The 26,764-nt window shown below is 45.4% G+C and overlaps 1 protein-coding gene across 1 annotated transcript in view; it reads left to right on the top strand.

The window, feature by feature from the left end:
* The first annotated feature begins 11,029 nt into the window (after positions 1-11,029).
* The window catches only part of elac2 (elaC ribonuclease Z 2), a 64,780-nt gene continuing 49,045 nt past the window's right edge, over positions 11,030-26,764 (top strand). Inside the window, exons 1-6 of the mRNA XM_080209044.1 lie at positions 11,030-11,384; positions 19,528-19,578; positions 19,716-19,786; positions 20,580-20,644; positions 23,790-23,847; positions 23,945-24,013. Of these exons, the coding sequence (XP_080065170.1) occupies positions 11,083-11,384; positions 19,528-19,578; positions 19,716-19,786; positions 20,580-20,644; positions 23,790-23,847; positions 23,945-24,013 (616 nt within the window). The 5' untranslated portion in view covers positions 11,030-11,082. The remainder of the gene's footprint in view (positions 11,385-19,527; positions 19,579-19,715; positions 19,787-20,579; positions 20,645-23,789; positions 23,848-23,944; positions 24,014-26,764) is intronic.

Genomic DNA, 26,764 nt, shown 5'->3' with positions numbered 1-26,764 from the left:
GTTCGGGTACACTGAGGGTGAATTTAGCCAATGAATCTAACCACGTCTTTCAGACTAAAAGTACCCGGTGGAAACCCATGCAGACATGGGGAGAACATGCAAACTCCGCACAGTGACCCAAGCTGGGAATCGAACCCGGGTCCCTGGAGATGTGAGGCAGCAATGCTAACCACTGTGCCACCACGTCACCCAATGATCAACTTTGATAAAAACGAATGGTGGAGCAGGCTCTCTGAATTCAAAGCATCTTCTGTGTTCACAGGAAATAAGCTTTGTGTGTAAATGCTTGAACCAATGAAGGAAACACTCATTATTGTTTATAACAAATCTTAGCACGATACCCAGCAAGGTATTAGAGATAGTGAATGACGGTCACCAGGCTGTTGATTACCTGTATTTGTGGCCTGCTGTGATTATTGCTGGCTTTGTAATGACTGTCTCATCGGGGGATGCACTTAGCAATCATTTGCAAAAGGAAGATGCTTCTGGTATTCAGAAAATTTGAAATACGAGATGCTGGAAATACTCAGCAGGTTGGGCAGTATTTATGGACAGAAAGAGTCTTAAGGTTTCACATTGGTATTTCATTGGAAAGGTAATTGATCTGAAATGTTAAATTCTTTTGCTGCAGCACCTGCTAAGGATTTCCAGTGTCTTTTGTTCTTTCATTTCTGACCGATTGCCTCTCTTAATCATTTGTGAATTGTCTGAGTCCAGATTCTGAAAGACTGCTCTTTGAATTCCATTATTATTGACCATTTTTGATCTATTATGAAGGTGCTATTCTTCTCCTATATACTTCCACCTTCCCCGTGGCGCAATTAGTGAGCGCGTTTGGCTGTTAACTGAGAGGTTGCTGGCTCCAGCACACCCAGGTAAGCAGCTTTCAATGCTATGCTTTGTCTGTATGGCACACAAGAAACAATACTTTTCACTGTATACCAATGCACGTGACAATAATAAACCAAATCAAATACTGAGCTCGGACATCAGAGTGAAGATAGATATCAGTTGACAAGGATTCAATTTGGTTCTATAGCCAAGAGGCCAATTGCCGGGGGCACTGATTTGAAGTGGTTGGTAATTAGAGGTTACATGAGGCAAAACATTTTTATTCAGGGGCAGCGGGCATCCAGAATTCAATGCCCAAGTTGAATAGTATGATAGTGAATTGGGAAAACTGAGCCATAGAGAAATTACAGTGCAGAAAGAGGCCATTCAGCCCATCACACGTGTACTGGCCAGAAAAAAGAAACTAGCTGCTCATTTGAATCCCATTTTCCAGCACCTGCATTGATGTCTTGCAGGTTGCAGCACTTCAGATGCAGATTCAGGTATCTTTTTAAATGAGTTCAGTGTTTCAGCCTCAACCACCAGCTTAGACCAAAAGATCGTAAGACTATGTCTAATCAGTGCAAAGGTGATGGGCTGAATGGCCTTTTTCTGCACTGTAATGTTTCTAAGGTTATATGGCTCAATTTTCCCATTTCACTCTCATACTATTCATGTTGGAGATAGATGAGAGATTCCTTAGAATTCCACATTCACGTAAAAACTTCCGTCCTGAACATATCTCTCAAGGGTCACGGAAGAGTTACTGCTTTTGGGACGTACAATGTACAGTTGACGAGAATATTGCAAATTACTTCATCTGCTTTTTAAAAAAAATTTCATTTATGGGATGTGAACATTGCTGGCTGGACCTTTTTCTATTGCCCATCCCTAATTGCTCTTGAGAAGGTGGCAATAAGCTGCCTTCTTGAAATGCTTCAGTCCCTGAGGTGTAGGTACAACCACAGGGCTGTTAGGGAGTGTGTTCCAGGATTTTCACCCAGTGACAGTGAAGGAATGATGATATATTTCAAAGCCAGGATGGTGAGTGACTTGGAGCAGTAACTCCAGGTAATGGCGTGCCCATGTATCTGCGCCCCATGTCCTTGGTCGTGACTTGTGCTCCCTAAGGAACCTTGGTGAGTTACTGCAGTGCATCTCGTAGATGGTACGCACAGCTGCCACTGTTCGTTGGTGGAGGAAGGACTGAATGTTTGTGGGAGGGGTGCTAATCAAATAGGATGCTTTGACCTGGATGGTTTATTTATTCACTAGTCACAAGTGAGGCTTACATTAACACTGCAATAAAGTTACTGTAAAATTCCCCTAGTTGCTACACTCCGGCGCCTGTTTGGGTCAATGCACCTATCCAGCATGTCTTTCAGATTGTGGGAGGAAACCAGAGCACTCGGAGGAAACCCACTCAGACATGGGGAGAATGTACAAACTCCACACAAACACTGACCCAAGTGGAAATCAAACCCAGGTCTTTGGCACTGTGAGACAGCTATACTAACCACTGTGCCATCGTGCCACCCTGTGTTGAGCTTCTTGAGTGTTGCTGGAGTTGTGTCCATCTAGGGGAGTGGAAAATATTCCTTCACATTCTGAACTTGTGCCTTGTGAATTGTGGACAGGCTTTGGGAAGTAGGAGGATTCCCAGCCTTTGACCTGCTCTGGTAAACACATTTATATGGTTCATCCAATTCAGTTTCTGGTCAATGGTTGCCCCCAGTATGTGGATCGTAGAGGATTCAGCAATGGTAATGGTACTGAATGTCAAGGGTTTGTGGTGAGATCCTCTCTTGTTGGTCATTGCTTGGCACTTGTGTGGTGTGAATGGTACTCCCCCCTTCTTCTGTTGAATCTGACTTCATAGCTATATTGAGTCTGTCACCATCCACTTTCCTTCAATCAGAGAGATCAGGCATGCCCTGTGGTGTCCTGCACTCTATACAGGGTTCCTGGCTATCTTATAGTTCATCATCCTGCAGGCACTTTGTAGATGAATATAGGTTCAATTCCAATGGAAGATCTTTTCACAGAGTCTGAATATGCGGAGTGAGGTTGAGTTGTAATCCTGTGCGTTCCCTCATACAAGATACTGCAGCAAACTTGTCAATCCTGTATCACGCTGCTACAATTCAAGTCGTGCATAAGGCTGCAAAGTTTCAGGGGAGGCGGTGGCACAGTTGTATTGTCACTGGACTAGTAGTCCAGAGAGCCAGAGCAAGATTTGAGGCCCCTGTTCAAATCTCACCATGGAAGTTGGGATTGTGATTGGTGCAGGCTCGATGGGCTGAATGGCCTCCTTCTGCACTGTAGGGATTTAATGATTCAATGAATTTGATAAAAATCTGGAATTAAAAATCTACTGATGACCATGAAACTATTGTCGATTGCCAGACAATGTCCTTACAATGTCTCTACTTTCTCAGAAGACTAAGGAAATTTGGCACATCAGCTATAACTCTCACTAAGCATTCTTTCTGGTTGTGTACAGCTTGGTATGGCTCCTGCTCTGTCCAAGACCGCAAAAAGTTACAAAAAGTTGTTAATACAGCCCAATCCATCATGCAAACCAGCTTCCCATCCATTGACTCTGTCTATACTTCCTACTGCATTGGCAAAGCAGCCAGCATAATTAAGGACCCCACACACCCTGAACATTCTCTCTTCCACCATCTTCCTTCGGGAAAAAGCTACAAAAAAGCTGTGGTTACGTACCAACCGACTCAAGAACAGCTTCTTCCCTGCTGCCATCAGACTTTTGAATGGACCTATCCTGCATTTAGCTGATTTTTCTCTACACCCTCGCTATAACTGTAACACTACATCCTGCACTCTCTCCTTTCCTTCTCTATGAATGGTATGCTTTGTTTGCATAGCACACGAGAAACAATACTTTTCACTGTATACCCATACATTTGACAATAATTAATCAAACCTGCCGTCCTTACCTGCCCTGGCCTACATGTGACTCCAGATCCACGGTAGTATGGTTGACTCTCAAATGCCCTCCGAAATAGGGAACAGTTAGGGATGGGCAATAAATGCTGGCCCAGCCAGTGACACTCTCACCCCATAAATGAATAAGAATGGTGGTCAGGGGTTGGAACATGAAAATTCTCCATTGCTGCAAAGGCTAATAGAGGGAGATGTGGCAGGGCACACACTGTGACAGCTGGTGGAGTGTGGAGGGTGAAACGTTGAGGCTTTATTTTAGTGTAATTCTGGCTGTCACAGCCGTGAATTCACATCACACCCACATTGCAATGCTGTCTCTGTGAATAAATTTCATGCAGGCTCCATCTAGTGGCAAAGGCAGAAATAACACATTCCTTCATATCTTCGACTGAGCAAGAAGTTTGCTCTCTGCTGGTCAGACTCGTTTTCGCAATCAGCTTCATTTGTTTTGGAAGCAAACTCAATGGCAGAAGATCTCATAAATAAAGAACGTTCACATTAGTACGTGAACATTCCTCATTGAAATAAAATGTCTCAAAAAAGTGTTTCAGACATAATAACCAAGAACTGACTTGTCACCAATGTTTTTGACCAATCCTGTCTTTTTTTAATTCATTCGTGGGACATGGCCATCATTTATTGCCCATCCCTAGTTGCCCTTGAGAAGCTGGTGGTGAGCTGTGTTTTTGCAACTGAGTGGCTCGCTAGGCCATTTCAAAGGGTAGTTGAGAGTCAACCACATTGCTGTGGCTCTGGAGTCACATGTAGGCCAGACCTGGTAAAGACTTCCTTCCCTCAAGAACGTCAGTGAACCAGATGGGTTTCTCCGACAAGCGACAAATAGTTTCACGGTCATCAGTAGATTCTTAAGACTCGGGTCATCAGTAGATTCTGTACTCCCTCTCTGCTTCAAGAAGACAACCATCATCCCGGTACCTAAGAAAAACCAAGCCATGTGCCTCAATGACTGTTGGCCAATGGCTGTGACATCCATCATTATGAAGTACTTTGAAGGTTAGTCATGGCACGAATCAATTCCAGCCTCCCAGACTACCTGGATCCACTACAGTTTGCCAACTGCTGGAACAGGTCCACAGCGGACGCCATTTCCCTGGCCCTGCACTCAACCCTGTCTTCTTGAGGCCTTTGGGGTTGCCTGCGCGCTGCCACACATAATCGCTTCTTACAGCCTCCTTCATACAGTTCAAAAACACAAAAAGGGGCTGATACGTTAACTTAAAGAAGCCACACACAAAATAAATGAATTAAATTGCACTCTTTTCAAAAAATCCTTCTTGTTATTATTGATGTTTTCACTCCTTTGAAAGATTCATTGTGATGTCCATGGCGACCATGTATTATTGGTGAGTCTCTCATGACAGATTCTATCATAACGTGGTTGAACAATGCGTAAGCAATCACCTGTGGAGACAGCTCGTCTGCTGTGAGTTCTATCTTCAAAAGACTTTTAAAATTTAAATTGAGAAGTTTGTTAAGAAGGCAGGAATATTCACAGTTTCTTCTGGTGGTCATTTTCAGATTCTTGCATTTTGAGGTCTTAAAGACAGAACATCTGAAATGCACACGCAGTTGGCCAGTATATAAAAAAAAAAATTATCATAGAATCCCTACAGTGAAGGAGGTCATTCCGCCCATCAAGTCTGTACTGACGACAATCCTACCCAGGCCCTATCTCCACAACCCCATGTATTTACCCTGCTAATCCTCCTAGCACTAAGGGGCAATTTAACACAGCCAATCAACCTAACCCGCACATTTTTGGATTGTGGGAGGAAATCAGAGCATCTGGTTGAGAGTCTGTAGGTGTTGCTATGGATACTCATACATGTCCAATTATGCTTGTCTTTTTGTGGGATGTAGAATCATGGGATCCCTACCGTGGAGAAGGCGGCCATTTGGGCAATCTGGTCTGCATCGACATCTTAACCAGGCCCACCCTGTGCCCTATCCCCGTAACCCCATGTATTTCACCCTGCGAATCCCCTGATGTACACACTAAGTGGAAATTTAGCATGGCTAATCTACATAACCTGCACATCTTTGGACTGTGGGTGGAAACCAGAGCACCCAGAGGAAACCTGACACAGGGAGAATGTGCAAACTCCATACAGACAATGACCCAAGTCGGGAATTGAACCCGGGTCCCTGGCACAGTGAGGCAGCAGTGCTAACCACTGTGCCCCCTTGTGGTCCTACTCAGGACCTCTCCCTCATCATTTTTTCCGGTACATTGATGATTTTGTTAGGTCCCTCTTACTGCTCTTGAATTGGAATGTTTCATTGTTTTTGTTTCCAAATTCCACCCTTCTCTCACTTCCCCTGGTACATCTCCGATTTCTCCCTTCTCAAACTTCCTTATTGTTCCCATTTCTGGGGATAGGTTGTCAGCTAATGTTCCCTACAAGTCCACGGGCTAACACAGCCATGTTGACCACTGTTCATCACATCTGCTTCGTCTTAGGACTTGCTTTAATTCTCCTGGTTTCTCCATCTCCATTGTATCTTTCAGTAAGTACAACCTTCCGTACAAAGCTTCCGATATGTCTTCCTTTCTCTGCAACCCAGGATTCCACCCCCTTCCCTAGACTAGTTATTACATCTCTCCTCTTACACCCTCCCCTTATTTTCAGAACCACAGTAAGTTTCCACTTCCACAACTTTCATCCCAACAACCCTTACATTCAATGGATCATTCTCTGGCATATCCACCACCTTCAACAGGATGCCAGTATCAAACATACCTTCTCCTGCTCTCCTGTAGCAGAGGGTACAGAAACCCCTGCTATTTGAGAACTATTAAAACAAGTAGATGAGTTTAGAATAGAGACCACAGTGTGGCCAAAGTTATAACAATGCACCTCACTTATATATCAAATGAAAGTATTGTCTATATGGACATCTATGTAACTGTTAGTAGTGAATGTTGGACAAATATTGTAGATTTAAATTGTAGTTTTAAATGTTTTGTAAATTTTGGCCAAATGCAGCCTGCCGTAAAGCCTAATGGGAAAAAGCAGAACCAGGCAACCTACATTCTCAGGAAACAATAAGGTATATAAATATTATTGATGAAAGGTCTTGCAGCTGGAAGCTACCAAGATTATAAATGAATAGAAGGATTCAGCTTCTAGTTAAATGAATCAAAGTATTCAGCTTCCACTGAAAAGGGGGTAGCTAGCAAACATAGAGAGTCACTCCCTTCTCATTCCCAAGGCTTGCAGATGGTGAGGACATTCCTTGAACCTACTGGATGTGCGTAAATAAGGTTGCTAGGCAATGGGGAGAAAGACTTCTGGGTCTAGTTAACCAGTGAATTCCTAATTCTGTTTTGGGGTAGAATGCTAATGGCCAAGGTAGGTAATGTGTGTTAATGTGATTGGTTTATCCAGTTTGGATGACAGATTGGGCGGGACAAACAAATCTCCAAAAATATCGTCTTGCTCATGTGATGTAACATCAGAGGAAAGTTGGAATCCTCTGGCTGTCTCTCTCCCAATACATATTGGTCAAATAAAGAACATCTTTATCTGCATACTGTCTGTCGCAAGTCTTTGTATTGGCTGAGATCAGCTGAATGCCAGACCTCCCAGAGGGAAAGCCCAGGAAAATCCCCTTACATCTCCTCTTTCTGCCTTCTGAAGAGACAACTCTCTCCCCAACACTCTGGTTCATTCATAGGACCTTCCCAACATCCTTCCTCTCCCCGAAGGCACCTTTCCATCCAAGCACAGGAGATTAGAACACCTGCTATAATACTTCCGTCCTTATCATTCACCGCACCAAAGTTTAGGGAAAACACAACTTGTTTATTAACAGGTTAAAACTATACAGAGGTCTACAGCCTCATGGCTGTCATCAGCTCCCAAGATGATAATGAGTATAGAAGGCAGGCTGATTCCCTCCCCAATTGGTTCCCCAGATCATGTGACCCTTACTCTGCCGATTAATCCTTAAAGGGACAATCACCACACAGTGAAACAGCAATTTTTTTGTATTTAGCACACAGTGTGGTGTCCTCTACACTGGGGAGTACAAATGGCAACAGGGTAAGCCCTCTGGTCAGACTGCAGACATGAACCTGAGCTTTCTATTGTCTGTCCTTTCAATCCTCCACCTTGCTCCCACTGCGACCTTTCTGTCCTTGACCTGCTTTAATGTTCCAACGAAGTTTAAAGCACCATTTCATCTTGACACTTTACGGTCTTCTGAACATTGAATTCAACTACAGAAACAGAAAATGCTGGAAAATCTCAGCAGGTCTGACAGCATCTGTGGAGAGAGAATAGAGCATTGAATTCATCGAAGGATCATCCAGACTCGAAATGTTGGCTCTATTCTCTCTCCCAATACTACAAATAAATTTAAAAATGATTAAGTTTAAAAAGGTAAATAGCCATAACCTCAACCTGTGTAAGATCCATGCGGCACAGTGGTCAGCACTGCTGCCTCACAGCCCCAGGGACTTGTTTGATTAAGTTTGATTCTCAGCTTAGGTCACTGTCTCTGCGGAGTCTGCACATTCTCCCCATGTCTGTGTGGCTTTCCTCCGCATGTTCCGGTTTCCTCCCACAGTCTGAAAGATGTGCTGGTTAGTTGAAAGGGCCATTCCAAATTCTCCCTCAGTGTATCTGAACAGGTGCCGGAGTGTAGTGACTGGGGGATTTTCACAGTAACTTTGTTGCAGTGTTAATGTAAGCACGCTTGTGACACTAACAGATGCTGTCAGACCCGCTGAGATTTTCCAGCATTTTCTGTTTTTGTTTCAGATTCAAGCATCTGCAGCCATTTGTTTTTACCTGGCTGGGTCTCGATGGTCTCTTTCTGTGCGAGACGTTCCATGTACTTTTCTTTAGTTATGATGCAACAATACTCCCTGTTGTTTTAGAAGATGGAAATCGATATTACTCTTGGACAGCAAGCCTGAGCTTAATGTGTTCCTACTTCCACAAGAGTGTTTTTGTTTTATAAAGCGATGTAAGTGTAGTTTATCCAATCAAAATATTGATAATAGCCCCACCAATCAATAACTTACTGTCAACATTATAATCAGAACATCCAATCCATAATACTTTACATAATTTTGCATATAACTGGATTGAACCTCATCAAATAAGACAATTTAACCACATACCTCTCCCACCCATCATCCCGCCCCGCCACCCCCCCATCTTCCCCCCTCCCCCCCCACCACCCCCGTCTACCCTCCACCCCCCCGTCTCTCCCCCACCCCCCCGGTCTTCCCTCCCCCCACCCCCCGTCTTCCCTCCCCCCCACTCCCCGTCTTCCCTCCCCCCCACTCCCCTCCCCTCCCCTCCACCCCCCCCGTCTTCCCTCCCTCCCCTCATATCTTCCCTCCTCCCCCCCATCTTCCCTCCCCCATCTTCCCCCCCCATCTTCCCCCCTCCCCCCCCCCCCCATCTTCCCCCCTCCCCCCCCCCCCCATCTTCCCTCCCTTCATAAGAACATAAGAAATAGGAGCAGGAGTAGGCCATCTAGCCCTTCGAGCCTGCCCCGCCATTCAATAAGATCATGGCTGATCTGAAAGTGGTTCTGTTCCACTTACCCGCTCTCTCCCTATTACCCTTAATTCCCTTATCGATCAGGAATCTACCTACCTGTGACTTAAACATATGCAACGAGGTAGCTTCCACCGCTTCAATGGGTAGAGAATTCCAGAGATTCACAACCCTCTGAGAGAAGTTCCTCCTCAACTCTGTTCTAAACTGCCCCCCCCCCTTATTTTGATGCTGTGCCCTCTAGTTCTTGTTTCCTTTCTAAATGGAAAGAATCTCTCTGCCTCTACCCTGTCTAGCCCCTTCATTATCTTATATGTCTCTATAAGATCAGCCTTCTAAACTTGAACAAGTACAGGCCCAGTCTATTTAATCTCTCCTCATGGACTAACCCCCTCATCTCTGGTATCAGCCTGCTGAACCTTCTCTGTACTCCCTCCAAGGCCAATATATCCTTTCGCAAATAAGGAGTCCAAAATCGCACACTGTACTCTCTAGTTGCAGCCTTGCCAGTACCTTGTACAATTGCAGCAAGACCTCCCTGTTTATATATTCAATCCCCCTCACTATAAAGGCCAACATTCCATTTGCCTTCTCGATCACCTGCAGACTGAGTTTTTTTGTGATTCATGCACAAGGACCCCCAGGTCCCTCTGCACCGTAGCATGTTGTAATTTTTCACTGTTTAAATAATAGTCCATTTTACTATTATTCCTTTCAAAGTGGATAACCTCACACTTCTACCTCCCCTTCCTTCCATCTCCCCTCCCCTTATTTGCCCTTCCCCCTCCGACCCCCTCTCCCTTTGCCCCTCTCCCCACTTTGCCCCCTCTCTCCCCCTTCCCCTCTCCCCCCTCTCTCCCCCTTCCCCTCTCCCCCCCCTTCCCCTCTCCCCCCTCTCTCCCCCCCTTCCCCTCTCCCCCCCTTCCCCTCTCCCCCCCCTTCCCCTCTCCCCCCTCTCTCCCCCCCTTCCCCTCTCCCCCCTCTCCCCCCTTTCTTCCCCTCTCCCCCCTCTCTTCCCTCTCCCCCCTTTCTTCCCCTCTCCCCTCTCCCCTCAGCCACAATAGCCTCCTCCACATTTATGTAACATTTTAAGATCCTCCAATTTGTACCTTTGTATCATTGCTGCTCAGGGGGAGCTGGGCCTGTTTGCAAAGTGTGTGTGTGTGTTTTATTTGTCTGGTGAAACAGTTGAGTTTTGTAGTAAGTTGCCTGCAGCTCCCAGGCCAATGCTGTGTGTTGATGGGGGGGGGTCAGCGCTGGCAGTGTGGACTCGCAATGCAGCTTCTCACCCTGGCTGCTTAAAGCTGTGGGCTTTTTTGGCCGCAGTGTGTGTTTCTCTCTCTGATATCAGGAGCAGTTGAATGGTTGTGGCTCAGACTGCTCACACAGGAGAGCGGGGGGGCTTGCACTGTGAGTTGTGTGTCCGGTGGTCTAAGCTGTTTAAAGGGCTCTCGTTTCTCACTGCCTCTCCCGTTCCTTTCTGCACGCATTGCGGAAGTTGCTTTCATCTGGCATCTCCGGGGGCGGGGACTGCAGCACCAGAAGTTGTCAGAAACAGCGACGGAAGGATAGTGAATGTGGACAGAGAGAGAGGAGAGTGTGCAGAGAGAGAGTGTGTGGACAGACAGACAGAGAGAGAGAGAGAGAGGAGAGTGTGCAGAGAGAGAGAGTGTGTGTGTGTGTGGACAGACAGAGAGAGAGAGAGGGGAGAGTGTGTGTGCAGAGAGCTGCTGAATCTCCATTCTGCATGTTGCTGCAGAGACTGTCTGTCCGGGCGCTGCAACACCGCTGCTGCTTCAGGCTCTCCCTCCCTGCACCCTCTGCCTCTCCCCTGCGCCTCTTCACCATGTCCCTCAGCCTGGCTGGGGACCGCAGGACCCCCTCCAGCAGGAGGGAGAAGCCCCCCAAGGACACCCTGAGACACATCAAGTCCCGGGAGAAGAGGAGAGGTGTGGACACCCATGGACCTGCCACTGTCTATCTGCAGGTGGTGGGGTCTGGCAGCAGAGAAGCTGCAGCCTCTCTCTATGTCTTCTCTGAGTACAATAGGTAAATAATCATGAATTTTGTTGCATTTTATTTTTGTGGACCTTTCTGTGTGTATGTAGTTCTGTGAAATGTATACAGTTGCCAAACTCCCTCTGACATAGAGCCACTGAGATATACAGCACAGGAAGGGGCCCTTTGGCCCAACACGGGCAGCACAGTGACGCAGTGGTTAGCACTGCTCTCTCACAGCGCCAGAGACCTGGGTTCGATTTCTGGCTTGGGTCACTGTCTGTGTGGAGTCTGCACATTCTCCCCGAGTCTGCATGGGTTTGCTCCGCTGTCCAAAGATGTGTGGGTTAGATTGATTGCACATGTGAAATTGACCCTAGTGTCAGGGAGATTAGCAGGGTAAATGAGGGTTACAGGAATTGTGCCTGATTGCGATTGCAGTTGGTACAGACTCAATGGGCTGAATGGCCTCCTTTTGTACTGTAGGGATTTTATGAAATGTCACCCAATAGGCTGCTCTTATTGAAATTTGTATTCAGCTCTGGTCAGTACACTACCAGAAGGATGTGGATGCTTTGGAGAGGATGCAGAAGAAGTTTACCAGGGTGTTGCCTGACCTGGTGGGTATTAGCTATGAGGAGAGGGTGGATAAACTCAATTTGTTCTCGCTGGAATGATGAAGGTTGAGGGGTGACCTGATAGAGGTTATGAGTGGCATGAACAGAGTGGGTCAGTCAGATGCTCTTTCTTAGGGTAGAAAAGTCAGGTACGAGGGGACATAGGTTTAAGGTGCATGGGGAAATGTTTAGAGTAGAGGAGATGTATGAGGCAAGTTTTTTACACAGAATGGTGAATGTGCTGCCTGGGGAGCTGGCGGGGCCGGGCATGATAACAGGATTTAAGGGGTAACTAGACGAATACATGAATAGGATGGGAATGGAAGGATACGGACTCTATAGGTGTATAACATTTCAGTTTAGGCAGGCATCGTGATTGGTGCAGCCTTCGAGGGCTGAAGGGCCTGTGCTGTACTTTTCCTTGTCCTAAGACTTTGTCAAGGTGGATAATGACATGTTTGATTCTGAGCGAGTGTCCTGATGGTATGAGGCGTGAATTTCCTATGTAGGACTGGGGAACGTTACTGAAAGGAAGGACGGTGATTAGGCAATGGTAGGTATTTAAGAAACAAATAGGTGAACTCCAGAAGTTGTTTATTCCTGTTTGGTGCAAGCGTGGTAAAGGAACAGTGGCCAAACCATAGATTACAGGGGAAATTAGAGTTAGTATTAGATTCAAAGAAGAAGCATACAAATTGGCAAGAAAGAAGGCAATAGACCTAATGATTGCGTGCAGTTTAGAATTCAGAAAAGGAGGACCAATTAAGAAGGAGGATTGATTAAGAAGGATATTAATGTAAGCTAGCGAGGAATGTTAAAAACTGATTGTAAAAGTTTCTACAGGTATGTAAAGAGGAAAAGATTGACAAAAGTTAATATAGGCCCCTGATAATCAGAAATTAGTGAATTCATACCAGCGAACAAAGAAATAGTTGAGGAACTAAATTCATATTTTTATTCATGTCTTCCTTTGTGAAGACAGAAGCATGTACCTCCAGCACCTGTTTGGGGACACTGAGAGAGAATTTAGCTTAAGAACATAAGAAATAGGAGCAGGAGTAGGCCATCTAGCCCCTCGAGCCTGCCCCGCCATTCAATAAGATCATGGCTGATCCGAAGTGGCTCAGTTCCACTTTCCCGCTTTCTCCCCATAACCCTTAATTCCCTTGCCTACCAAAAACCTATCTACCCGCGTTTTAAATATATTTAGCGAGGTAGCCTCCACCACGTCAACGGGTAGAGAATTCCAGAGATTCACCACCCTTTGAGTGAAGAAGTTCTTCCTCAACTCCGTTCTAAACTGCCCCCCCCCCCCCCCCCCCCCCCCCCCGTCTTGAGGCTGTGCCCTCTAGTCCTGCTTGGCCAATACACCTAATCAGCACATCTTTTGGACTGCAGTAGGAAAACGGAGCGCACGGAGGAAACCCACCCAGACATGGGGAGAACGTACAGACTCCGCACACTCCTGTCACTGCAAGGCAGCAACACTAACCACTGTGCCTAACGTCAGTACTGGGGAAGTTGCTAGAGTCTTATCAAGGATTTCATTACTCAGCATTTGGAATGCAGTAGTATAATCAGACAAAGCTAGCATGGATTTACAAAGGAGAAATCATGCTTGATGAATCTATTGGAATTCTTTGAGATGTAGCTAGTCGAGTTGGCCAAGGTGACCGGTAGATGTGGTTTATTGAGACTTTTGGAAGGGTTTCGATAAGGTCTCATGTAGCAGATTACTGTGTAAAGTTACAGCACATGGGATTGCGGGTAAAGTCTTGAGGTGGTTCGAAAGCTGGTTAGCAGATAGGAAACAAAGAGTTGGTTAAATAGGTATTGTTCTGATTGGCAGTCAGTGACAAGCAAGGATCTGTGTTTGGACCTAAACTGTTCACATATATTAATATATTTAGTTCCCTCTTCCAAATCATTATCTCCAAATTTGCAGATGGTACAAAGCTGGGTGGGAGGGTGAGCTGTGAGGCGGATGCAGAGATGCTTCAGTATGATTTGGACAGGCTGAGTGAGTGATGGGTATGTGTATGGAAGATGCAGTATAATGTGGATAAATGTGAGGTTATCCACTTCAGTATATATAATAGGAAAATAGGAAATTATTCAAATGGGTGTAAATTGAGAGAGGTGGATACTCAGCGAGACCTTGGTGTCCTCATGCATCAGTTGCTGAAAGTAAGCTCACAGGTACAGCAGGCAGTAAAAAAGGTAAATAGTGTGTCGGCCTTCCTAGCAAAAGGATTTAAATATAGGAATAGGGATGTTTTGCTGCAATTGTACAAGACGTTGGTGAGGCCACACCTGGAAAATGGTGTGAAGTTTTGGTGTCCTTGCTGTAGAGGGAGTACAGCAAAGTTTTACCAGGCTGATTTTTGGTATGGCAGGTCTGTCATATGAGGAGAGACTAAGTTGGTTAGGATTGCATTCACTGGAGTTTAGAACAGTGTGAGGGAATCTCACAGAAACTTATAAAATTCTAACAGGATTGGGCAGGGTATATTCAGAAAGAATGTTCCTGATGGTGGGGGTGTACAGAATTAGGATCATAGTTTGAGGATAAGGGGGTAAACCTTTTAGAACTGAGGTGAGGAGACATTTCTTCACCCAGAGGAATTCATGACCACAGAAAATAATTGAGGCCAAAATGTTGTATGATTTCAAGAAAAAATTAGATATCGCTCTTGGGGCGAAAGGATTGAAGGGATAGGGAGAAGAGGGCAGGATCGGGATATTGAGTTTGATCAGCCACAATCAAAATGAATGGTGGAAAAGTCTCAAAGGGCCAAACGGCCTATGCCTGCACTTCTATGTTTCTGTGCCTCCGATATTCTTATCCAAATCGTTTATAGAAATGACACACAATCAGATTGTCAGAAAAACCTATCTGCCATCCTTCCCTGGTCTGGCCAACATGTGACTCCAGAGCCACTGGAATGTGTTGACTCTCACCTGCCCTGGTTACAGTGTGGTGACTAGGCGATTTTCAGAGTAACATCATTGCAGTCTCAATGTAAGCTGACTTGTGACATTAATGAACTTAAAACACTCTCTTCCTTCCAGATGGTAATGGCTAGGGTTGCTCCCATCTTTCCTCACAAATATCATTGGAGTGCTTGGTTTCCCTTTAGTACAGTTTCCCCTTAAGTACATCGATCATAGACTCATCTTTCAGTCAGACAAGATTCTGTGGCATATTTCCAGCAGGTGCCCAGGGAGGGTAGGGGGGTTGAATTTTCTGTTGTTTTGGCCAATATTTTATTCCTCAGTCATCATAACCTATGTTAGCAATTGGTAGCAGTTTTGTACCACAACTTGGTTATCTTTTTTTTTGAAGATACATAATTAAGATGTTGTTAAGTTTTTAAAGCTTATTTATTAGTGTGACAAGTAGGCTTACACGAACACCGCAATGAAGTGACTGTGAAAATTCCCGAGTTGCCACACTCCAGCACTTGTTCGAGTGGAAGAATTTACCATGGCCAATACACCTAACCAGTAAGTTCCTCAGACTGTGGGAGGAGACCGGAGCACACAAAGGAAACCCACGCAGACACAGAGAGAATGTACAAACTCCACACGAACAGTGACCCAAGCTGGGAATCAAACTCGGGTCACTGGCACATTGAGGCAGCAGTGCCAACCACTGTGCGACCAAGCTGCCCTTGCAAGACAGTTGCATTTTATGAAAAATGCAAACCTATATATAAATATATGCGTTAGGAACAGGAGTAGGCCATTTGGCCCCTCAAGCTTGCTCCGCCATTCAATAAGATCTGATTGTGGCCTCAGCTCTACATTTTTACCTTATTGCTCCCAATAACCTTTGACTCCCTTGTTAGTCAAGAATAAATTCACCTCCACCTTAAAAATATTCAGTGACCCTGCCTCAACTGTTCTCTGTTCAGACAGCCACCCAAAGCCAGGTTCCTGGCGCTGTGGCGCACTATGCCACTGTGCCACCCAAATGCACAATAGTTTGTTCTAATTCCCCAATGTTGTTGTAAAATTGACAACAGACCAGCAGCAGGGACAGCCAGTCCCAAACCTCTGGGCCAGAGGAGAGTAGTTCTCTCAATACTACTGGTTTGAGGAGTGGATGTGAGCTATAAACTGACAAGGGAGCAAATGTGTTTGTTGCTGACAATTATTTACAAAAAAAAACCCAGCCTATTTGGTCTGGAAAGAGAAGCAGCCAGCTGGAGGGGTATTTGAAACCTGCCGTTACGGCTATTTTGGGGACATGCGTTGTGCTTTTTATGCCTGTGATCTTATTTTCAGAATGGGTATTGTTTGTATTGAAGAATATTTTTGGTAGCTTGGATACCTTTCTCAGGATTCATTGCAACAAAGGAGCTGCCGTGAGATAGAAGGGTTTATGTGCTGCTATGGATGCTGGGTAGCTAGCTCTCCATTCCACCAACACTGTGGCTGGGATTCTTCCAAAAATACTTCAAGGGCCGAATTTGTGTAAAAACTGGAGTAAATCCCGCTGGTTTGTTTCACAATGAACCTTCTACACTCTGTGCGCTACGGAGAACCTCAGGGAGACCCTCGTGGAAAATCGGTGGGCAGGGCCTATTCCCGCTGGAGAGGCCGGCAGCATAGCGCTGAGTGAATCACTGCGCGTGTCCTGATCTGTCAGAGCGGAGATCGGCGCGTGCGCGGTAGCCCCGCACTGCCTGCCTCCTGACTGCTGGCCAGCCCTGCCACCCTGCCATGCTGCCCCTGCGATCCCCGCACAACCCTGATTGCTGGCCTCCCGGACATCTCCGGGCCAGCCCTGACGTGTTTCCCCACCCCAGTAGCCGGCCCTTATCAGCCTCTTCTCTCCTTCTGCCACTGATCCTGAATACAGATTGGCAGCGGGATTCCCCACCCCCATCAATTGGCCCACCCCCTTGTCACTTCCCGATGCCAAGTGTCAAGGTGTCTCTTAGATATTGCTACTTTGCCCCTTGGGCAGTGCCAGTGGGCCAGACTTGCACAACCAGGCTGGCAATGCTCAGGGGGCACCCTCTTATCCCCGACCTCCAGTAAAAGGCCTCTGCTGATGTCTCCTGGCCTATTGCACTGCTGGAGCAGTGAAACAGGCTGTGAAAATCACCCGCTATTTCTTTCTGAAAATCCAGTCTAGCTTGCATGTCCTGTATTTTAAGTTGTTTGAGGACTTCATACATTGAAGGCTCTCTGTAATTTGTAAATGACCATGATTTCAGAGTGCCTCTTGTATGATTCAATGATAAGATCTAAAATATACAACACCAAAGAAGGCCATTCGGCCCATTAAACCTGCATTGACAACAATCTCTCACAGGCCCTATTCCCGTAAGCCCACATATTTACCCTGCTAGATCCCCTGACACTAAGAGACAGTCCACCTAACCCGTACATCTTTGGACTGTGGGAGGAAACCGGAGCACCCAAAGGAAACCCACGCAGGCATGGGAAGAACATGTAAACTCCACACAGACAGTGACCTGAACCCGGGTCCCTAGCTCTGTGAGGCAGCATTGCTAGCCACTGTGCCACTTTACTGCCCTATACAATTTATTTAGGTCTTTATTTATTGTGCAATTTATTTGTGACTCTGATGTCAGTATTTTGTAGAGGTTTTTTTTAATGTAGTACAGGTTGCACGAGCATTAGATATTAAGTAAGAAGACTTGAAGCAGTTTCGCACCATTTGTATTCTTGAGACATCCCAAAGCGATTCACGGTTGATAAGTCACTGTTGTTAAAGGCAGCTATTATAGTTTGTGATATACTTCGCTTAGATCCAATTTTTTTTCCCCTTGGAGGTCGCAATGATATTGGAGAAATCAGATGTTGCATATAAAGTTTACAATAAGCAAAATCTTGTTGTACTTATTTAGAGTTTACGCAGCAGTGAGGTGGTTGTACAAATTTAAATCAATATAAACCAGCTAATAAGATGCATTGCCATGGTTCGGACTCATAATTTCACCTGAGTTGTATAGATTTTACAAGCAGATTGCCTGTGTTTCATATGTTGCATATTATTGGAAAACTACCTGCGTGTTTAAAAAAAAGACTCTCGTTGTTTTGCCACTGGATGTCAGTAGCGCACTTAGTAACACTATGATTTTATGATTCCCCATGGAGAATGATAGTTTTAAAAAGAGATAACTTTCTCAGATGGCCATTGCAAGTGACTGAAGCACAAGATTTCACTTTTAAAGACTTTTTTACTGTAATAAAAAAACTCAAATTAACATAGATAACAGGCAACAAATACATCAGACTGAAAAAAGTGTAAGTTCCACACTAATTAATACAACTGAAATTTCTCACAAAGTGCTTTTTACTCAATGTGAATCTTGTGGCAAATGTGTAGCAGTGAAAGAACATTCTGGAAGTCATTCCTAGCTGTCTCGTGGAAGTTTGCCACACCTGCCACTGGAACCTCACTAATGCCCTTCAACAGTTGGTCCAATCTGCTTTAATTTCCCAGATCCAATTATTACCAGCAAGGCACATTTCACGATGATTAATTTTCCGTAACCCTTCAAGAGTCCTGCCTGTCACCGTTCTTTTGAACAGAAACTGAACACATAAAAGCAGCTCCTTTGGTCTTTAAATATAGACAGTGTTACCTCAGCAGTAGCCTTTTATCACTGTAACTCAGCAGCTGCTTTTCTTGTGTCCTTTGAGCTGTGAAAGGTGCTAAAATTACCATTCAACACCTCGGCGGCTTTGCTTCTGTCCACATGGCAACCTGCGATCACAGGATTGAGGTGCTAACCAGGAGTTCCAGTTGCATCTTTCCCCAGTTCTCATTTTTTTTGGTTTTAAAGGGACATTTTAAAACATATCTATCTTGTAAAGTTCAGCATTCATGATTTTAAAGCATGCTCTAACAGTTAAATGGTAACGCACTGTGATTTCACCAACTGGTTTCCACTTCAGCTTTATTGTAGGTTGCAGGGACTGAGGCAGGGGCGATATTACCAAAAACATTGATGAACGGGTGAGAAAATGAGAGAGTTTCAGACTTGTTTTTTTTTTGCCAAGTTGAAAAAAAGGAATCTTATGGGCACCTTCAAAAAAATGTGTCAGGATGTGATTCTTGCCAGAAGGGGGCAGAATGAAGCCTAGTCTCACTGGCAAAGCCGGCTGCTGAGCACTCGGCGCACCACTGCACTGGTGCATCGATCTCCCTGTACTGGGAGTGTGTTGGGAAATCTATCACTCCCCCTTTCCCCTCCCACTAACATCGGGTCCCGCTACCAATCATTGCCAGCGGTGAGCTCCTACATGGGCAAGAAGCTAATTTCGCCCGAAAACAGAGCGGAAGGTCTCAAGAGATGAAAAAACGGGCTCAATCTTGACTTTTCATCGTTCGCCACACTGATCGACCGGCGGGATGAGCCAGTAAAATCCACCCGGGGATGTTTAGCACTCCAGTGGTGTTTATGAGGAAAACGAGCAGCTACTGTTTGTTTCTCGGAGGGTTTTGTTTCTGCTGACAAAAAAGCTATAGAGATAGCAGATTGACTTCAAGCTGACTCGGCCCTGATAACCTTTACTGATTGTACATGTTACAGGTATCTCTTTAACTGTGGAGAAGGGACACAGCGGCTGATGCAGGAACACAAGTAAGGATAGTCTCTCTCTCTCTCTATCTTGCTCTTATCAGGCACATGATAAGCTTTGACATTTTAAACTTAATGATTATGTCACGGACGGGAATGTGTGCTGTTCTTCTGATGAAAGTTAATGTTCTCATTTACAGACTGAAGGTTTCTCGTCTTGACAATATCTTTGTGACCAGGATGAATTGGTCTAATGTCGGAGGATTATCAGGTCTGAATGTCGATGTTGGAATGAACTTTGCTAGAACTTGAGTCTTTCTTTCCTTTGAAAAAAAGGAGAGGAATTAAGTACCTTGGGTTAGGAATCTAACAACTGTGAAATGTTACCAGCACTAGAAAATTGAAATGTTAATGGGCAGCACGGTGGCACAGTGGTTAGCACTGCTGCCTCGCAGCGCCAGGGACCTGGGTTCAATTCTGGCCTCGGGTCACTGCCTGTCTGGAATTTGCACGTCCTCCCCGTATCTGCGTGGGTTTCCTCCGGGTGCTCCGGTTTCCTTCCACAGTCCAAAGATGTGCAGGCTAGGTGGACTGGTCATGCTAAATTGACCCTCGTGTCGGGGGATTAGCAGGGTAAATGATGGCTATGGGGATAGGGCCTGGGTGGGATTGTGGTCGGTACAGACTCGATGGGCCAAATGGCCTCCTTCTGTACTGTAGGAAGTCTTTGATTCTATGTGGAATTACACATGGTCATATTTTGAGTCAGTCCTGCAGTTGCATCAGAATTGTACGTGAGGGCCCAATGGGGAATTTGGCCAGGGGAGTGAAGGATGTGTGGAGAACGTGGATTTTTCTTTTTAATTGAGTTTCAGGTAGCTCTCATTACCTTTTGATAGCAGTTTGATGCAGGCTGTTTGCTAGGTCACTGAGGCAGGAGTTGAAAGTGAATCATGTTGGTGTGCCATTGGGACCAAGTAAAGGCCAGACTCGATAACGATGACAGACTTCCTTCCCTAAATCTGCTGGGTCGACTAACTCTGTCCTTAAAATGTGTTCTCCAGGTATGATTCTAACGCTGAAGGACACGGGTGTTCCCAAATGTGTATTCTCTGGACCGCCACAGTTTGTAAGTAGAAATCATCCATTTTGGAAGGAATAACAGCAAAATAGTATGTTATTTAAATGGTAAAAAATTGCAGCATGCTGCTGTGCAGAGGGACCTGGGTGTCCTTGGGCAGGAATCTCAAGGAGTTGATTTGCAGATGCAGCAGGTAGTTAAGAAGGCAAATGGAATTTTGTCCTTCATTGCTAGAGGGATGGAGTTTAAAAACAGAGAGATTATGTTGCATAAAACAATAGATAAGGGTCATGGATGGAGCGGGGGGGCACTGGTAGTGTTAAAATGGCGGCGCGGGCTCGTTGGGCCGAAGGGCCTGTTTCCCGGGCTGTTTTTATTCTCTGTTCTAGCTATATAAGGTGCTGGTGAGGCCACACCTGGAGTACTATGTACAGTTTTGGTCTCCTTGCTCGAGAAAGAATATACTGGCACTGGAGGGGGTGCAGAGGAGATTCACTAGGTTGATTCTGGAATTGAGAGGGTTGGCTTATGAGGAGAGACTGCGTAGACTGGGGCTATACTCAGAGGAATTCAGAAGAATGAGGGGAGATCTTATAGAAACATGTAAGACTATGAAGGGAATAGATAAGATGTAAGCAGGGAAGTTGTTTCCATTGGCAGGTGAAACTAGAACTAGGGGGCATAGCCTCAGAATTAGGGGAAGCAGATTTAGGGCTGAGTTGAGGAGGAACTTGTTCACACAAAGGGTTGTGAATCTGTGGAATTCTGTGCCCAATGAAGCAGTTGAGGCTACCTTATTGAATGTTTTTAAGACAAGGATAGATAAATTTTTGAACAGTAAAGGAATTACTGGTTATGGTGAGCGGGTGGGTAAGTGGAACTGAATCCATAAAAAGATCAGCCATGATCTTATTGAATGTCAAAGCAGGCTCGAGGGGTCAGATGGCCTACTCCTGCTCCTAGTTCTTGCGTTCTTATGAGGTTGCTGGGTAGCAAACTCAAAAAACACAAGTTGCGAGGCAACAGTGTTGTTGTGTACAGTGGCATTTCTCACTGTAAGGTCTTCCAGAAGAATGAAAAATCACTCACTGTGTAAGGTTCGGTTGCTCCCACACTGTCCATCAATCTGCTTATTGATCTGAGGGCAGTGAAAAGAGTAAAACATATGACTTAGGCGCGAATGTTGCCCAGGCTTGTCTTCTGTCAGCAACCATCTCAATCATGGTGGTGATTTCTAGGTGCTTCTGTTTCTGAATGCCTGTGGTACAACATTTGTCATTTTGATAATCGTGTGACCAGCTTTGTATCATTTTACGAATGTTGCATGGCCTTTAACTTATTCCTAGTCTACATGGTCACAACTGGTAGTACCTTGTTTCCTTTTCCCTTTTTTTTTTACAGACAACCCCGTGGTTATATTATCCAGGAGCTGTTTTCAGATTAATGCTGATGACGGCTAGATTTGCCTTGCTGTTTCCCCTTTTAATCCCCTGTTTGTCCTGCAATCGCAGGCACAGAGGAATGAGCTTGTAACCTTGCCCAGTATGTAACTGGGAAGATCATAGAATCCCTACTGTGCAGAAGAAGGCAGTTCAGCCCATCGAGCCTGCACCGACAGCAATCCAATCCAGGCTAATCCCCTTTTATACTATGGGGAAATTTAACGTGGCCAATCAACTGAACACACACATCTTTTGGAGTGTGGGGGGGAAACCAGAGCTCCAGGAAGAAACCCACGCCGATGGGAAGAACGTACTAACTCGATGCAGATAGCCACACAAGGCTGGAATTGAACCCAGTCCTTGGGTGCTGTGAGGAAGTAGTGTTAACCACTGTGTCACCGAGAGGAGCTTGCGCCTGACTGTGTGCTGCATTGTTGAACAGGGCTTGATTTTTGGGCATTAAACTGCTGAACATCACGCAGGTACAAAGTCCAGAATCGAGCTGGCTAAAAGCCTGGCATTTGTAAAAATGGGAACGAGTGCTACCCGTACCGTTTTAGCTTGGTTGTCAGTTTCCCCTCGACAGTGTGATCAAGAGTCCTTGTGGTTTGACACCTCTTGTTCCTAAAACCGTGAGTCCAATACAGTTCGGGAAGGTCTCTCCGCACGGTGGCACAGTGGTTAGCACTGCTGCCTCACAGCACCAGGGACCCGGGTTCGGTTCCTGGCTTGGGTCACCATCTGTGCGGAGCCTGCACATTCTCCCTGTTTCTGCGTGGGTTTCCTCCGGGTGCTCTGGTTTCTGCCCAGAGTGCAGTGATGTGCAGGTTGGGTGCATTGGCCATCCTAACTTGCCTGTTAGTGTGATGGAATCTGTAGGTTAGAGGGATTAGCGGGGTAAAAATGTGGGGTTACGGGGATTGTGGTTGGTGCAGACTTGATGGGCTGAATGGCCTGTTTCTGCACTGTAGGGTTTCTGTGATTCTATGATTACGCAAGTGTGCCGTGTACAGTACTGATGCATTGATGCCAAACCAGTAGGAGAAATTTCCAAAATCTCGCAAACAGGGAAGGTCAGATTGATTCACAGACTATGGCATCTGAAAGCACTTGGTGAGTTATAGAGGACAGTAACAGTGCCCCACCGCCAGGCTAGTCCCCAGCCCAGCTGAGTGAGCTGAAAAACTGAAACCCTTTTCCATTCATTCTGCCCATCCATGACCCACCTTTCCCGCGTAACCATAGTGGATGTCAAGGGGCATCCGACAGTCCTTGAAGCAACTCTGTCAAACCTTGGGGAGTCATTGGAGAGAGGACTGAAGTCTCCGAGGTTGCGTTTTGCCAATTAAAAATGGCATCTTGGCTGGTTTTATAGATCAGCTGATTCAAAATCCACAATCTCGGTCCTGATGGTGCCAGAGGTTGGATTTCCAATTCAAATCCAAAGGGAATTTGGATTGGAATCCAAAGGGGATTTGGAGGGGCTAGATGGCCTACTCCTGCTCCTGTTTCTTATGTTTCTTATGTTCTTATGAATTCCAACATCTGGCACCATCAGAACCAAAGCTGTGTCAAATTTTGGACACCATATCTGTAAATGGAAGTCTGGTCTTAAAAGATTTAAAATAGTAAATTAGCGAGTACAGCAGTTACACTCGCAAGATATCAAGATTTTAATGTCAATTTTTTAGGTGCTGAGTGAATGTTATGTATGAATCAATTGACACTAATTTTCCTCATTTCTGTCATAGGATAAGTACTTGGCTGCTATCAGAACATTCTCTGGTCCCCTACAAGGACTGGATTTAGGTATGACTTGTGGATTAATGTTTGAATTACCCAGGACCTTGTTCATGAATGAAGCTTTTCAACTCATTATTAAACACCTTCCCTCCTTCCTTACCAGCGGTGCGCCCATACACAGACCCAGACTATGCTGATGATACTATGACTGTGCATCAAGTGCCTATATTTGGTAAGTGTTATTTCTCCTATCCCACGTCATTGTTTGTAAAGAATGTGGATTTGTTTCCTGCTGGTTTCTTTCAGACATGGGTAAAGAGGCTCCTCTTTGAGGGATAACGGCAGCTGCCAGTGGCACAGCCAAATTTCCCAATCCAAAAGTTGATTTGATTTACTTGGTTTGGTTTATGGTTGTCACATGTATTAGTATACAGTGAAAAGTGTTATTTCTTGCACGCTATACAGAAAAAGCATAACGTTCATAGAGAAGGAAAGGAGAGAGTGCAGAATGTGGTGTTGCAGTCATAGCTAGGGTATAGAGAAAGATCAACTTAGTGTGAGGTAGGTCCATTTAAAAGTCTGTCAGCAGCAGGGAAGAAGCTGTTTTTGAGTAGATTGGTATATGTCCTCAGATTTTTGTATCTTTTTCCCAACTGAAGAAGTGGAAGAGAGAATGTCCGGGGTGTTGTGGGATTCTTGATTACGCTGGCTGATTTTCCGAGGCAGTGGGAAGTGTAGACAGAATCAGTGGATGGGAGGCTGATTTGCATAATAAATTGGGCTACGTTCACATACTTTGTAGTTTCTTGTGGTCTTGATCAGTGTAGGAGCCTACCAAGCTGTGATACATCTGGAAAGGATGCTTACTATGGTGCACCTATAAAGATTGGTGAATGTCATAGCGGACATGCTGAATTTCATAAGCCTCCTGACAAAATAGAGATATTAGTGAGCTTTCTTCACTATAGCATCAGCGTGGGGGGACCAGGACTATTGTTTGTGACCTGAACACTTAGAAACCTGAAGTTCTCAACCATTTCCACTGAATCAAAATTAATGTAGACAGGGGCCTGTCCTCCACTACGTTTCCTCAAGTTAATGACTAGCTCATTCATTTTGTTGACATTGATGGAGAGATTATTGTCATTGCACCAGCTCACCAGATCTCTATTGCTTTCTTGTACTCTGTCTTATCATTCTTTGAGATCCAATCCACTATGGTGTTGTCATCAGCAAACCTGAAAATGGAGTTGGAGTGGAATTTGGCCACACGATCATAGTGTGTAAGGAATATAGTAAGGGGCTGAGGACACAGTCTTATGGGGCACCGGAGTTGAGGATAATCGTGGAGGATGTGCGGTTGCTTAACTTTACTGATTGTGGTCTGTGGGTTGGAAAATGAGTGGGAATTGGGAAATTTTCCAGCTCAGCATACCGGAATAGCATGGGTGAACTGGTTACAACTCCTGTCACGATTCTCTGGGACTTTGTCCCAGTTGTTTTATTCAACTTTGCGCCTCCCTAGCTCTTGTTCCTCATTCCCCCAACCCCAAAACCCAATCTGTATGACCCATCCATCCCTTGCATTGTCCATGCCAACCCATACCTCTCAACCATCCCAAATGACCCATGTGTGCCCCTCCACCCCCAATGGCCCCTCTCATCTTCCATGCCCACTTCTAGCACTTCCACGCCCATTACCCAGTATAGAATCAGTGAACACTATAGTAACAATGGTACGTTTGGAAAAACTTTAAACAACCAACTAATCACAACTTTACTCATAGAATCATAGGGCAGGATTTTACAGCTTAGCTCGTCCCAAAAGCGTAAAATCCAGCTTGAGGTTAATGGGCCTTTCCATGGACTGCCCCTCGCCTGCTCCGTGGCACGCGGTATGATAAAATTTCAGCCATAGGGTTTTACAGCACAGAAAGAGGCCCTTTGGCCCATTGTGCCTGTGCCAGCCATCAAGCACCAATCTATTCTAATCCCATTTTCCAGCACCTGGTCCATTGCCTTGTGTGCTGTAGCATTTCAGGTGATCAGCTAAATCCTCTTTAAATGTTGTGAGGGTTCCTGCCTCTACTATCTCTTCAGGCTTCAGATTCCCATCGCCCTCCAATCTGCTCACGTCTTCTCTAAACCTCCTGGCCCTTAACTTAGATCTGTGCACCCTGGTTATTGACAACCTCTGCTCAGGGGTGAAGTTCCTTCCTGTCCTTTCCCTAAATAAAATTGCTGCCCCTACATCTGTCAATAAACTAGATTTAAAAGTGTAAACGTGAAGCCATGGGGAAAAAATTGATCTGAGGAGAAAAATGATTGTTAACCGAGCAATGTTTTCTCTTGTGTGCACCTGTTTGGATGAACTAACAAGGCTGGGGTTTAAGCTTTTCTCTGCATGCCATTGTTGCTGTAAGGTTCGTTGGTTCTGTACAGTGTGTACACTGAGTCAATAAACATGGGCATTCCGTGAATTGGCATGGAAGATATGAGAGGCTATTGAGGATGTTTGGAGGAACATGAGTATGCAACGCCATTGGGGTTGGCGGTTGGCATGGCCAGGGTCATTGAAGTTGGATGAGGCATGAGTTGGCTTCAAACGTTTCTGCATCCAGACTATGGTACACGACTCCTCACAGGGCCTGTGAACCAATGGGTCTTGAGAAGCAGACTCCAACTAAGCAAAAATCGCAGGGGGGACTAAGAGGTACATGTAGCTGTACTTGCAATGAAGCCAGGCGGATTAGGAATTCTGATCGGCTAGCGAAGGTCGCGGGTTAGACTCTGAGTCGGATCCTGTCGGCTATTTGTTAAGGTCCGTGTTGTCTTTCCCGACTCCATGAAGATCCAGCCCGTTAATCTTTCTTTCTTCCTCCAGTGAAGCCTCCAGATTTTTTTTTATTTGTTGGTGGGACATGGGTTTCGCTGGCTGGCCAGCATTTATTGCCTGTCCCTAGTTGCCCAAGAGCAGTTGGGA

This window comes from Carcharhinus amblyrhynchos, chromosome 21 (assembly GCF_965287045.1).
Source record: "Carcharhinus amblyrhynchos chromosome 21, sCarAmb.v2.hapA, whole genome shotgun sequence".
Classification (NCBI taxonomy): Eukaryota; Metazoa; Chordata; class Chondrichthyes; order Carcharhiniformes; family Carcharhinidae; genus Carcharhinus; species Carcharhinus amblyrhynchos.
This window is presented reverse-complemented; position numbering and strand designations above follow the sequence as displayed.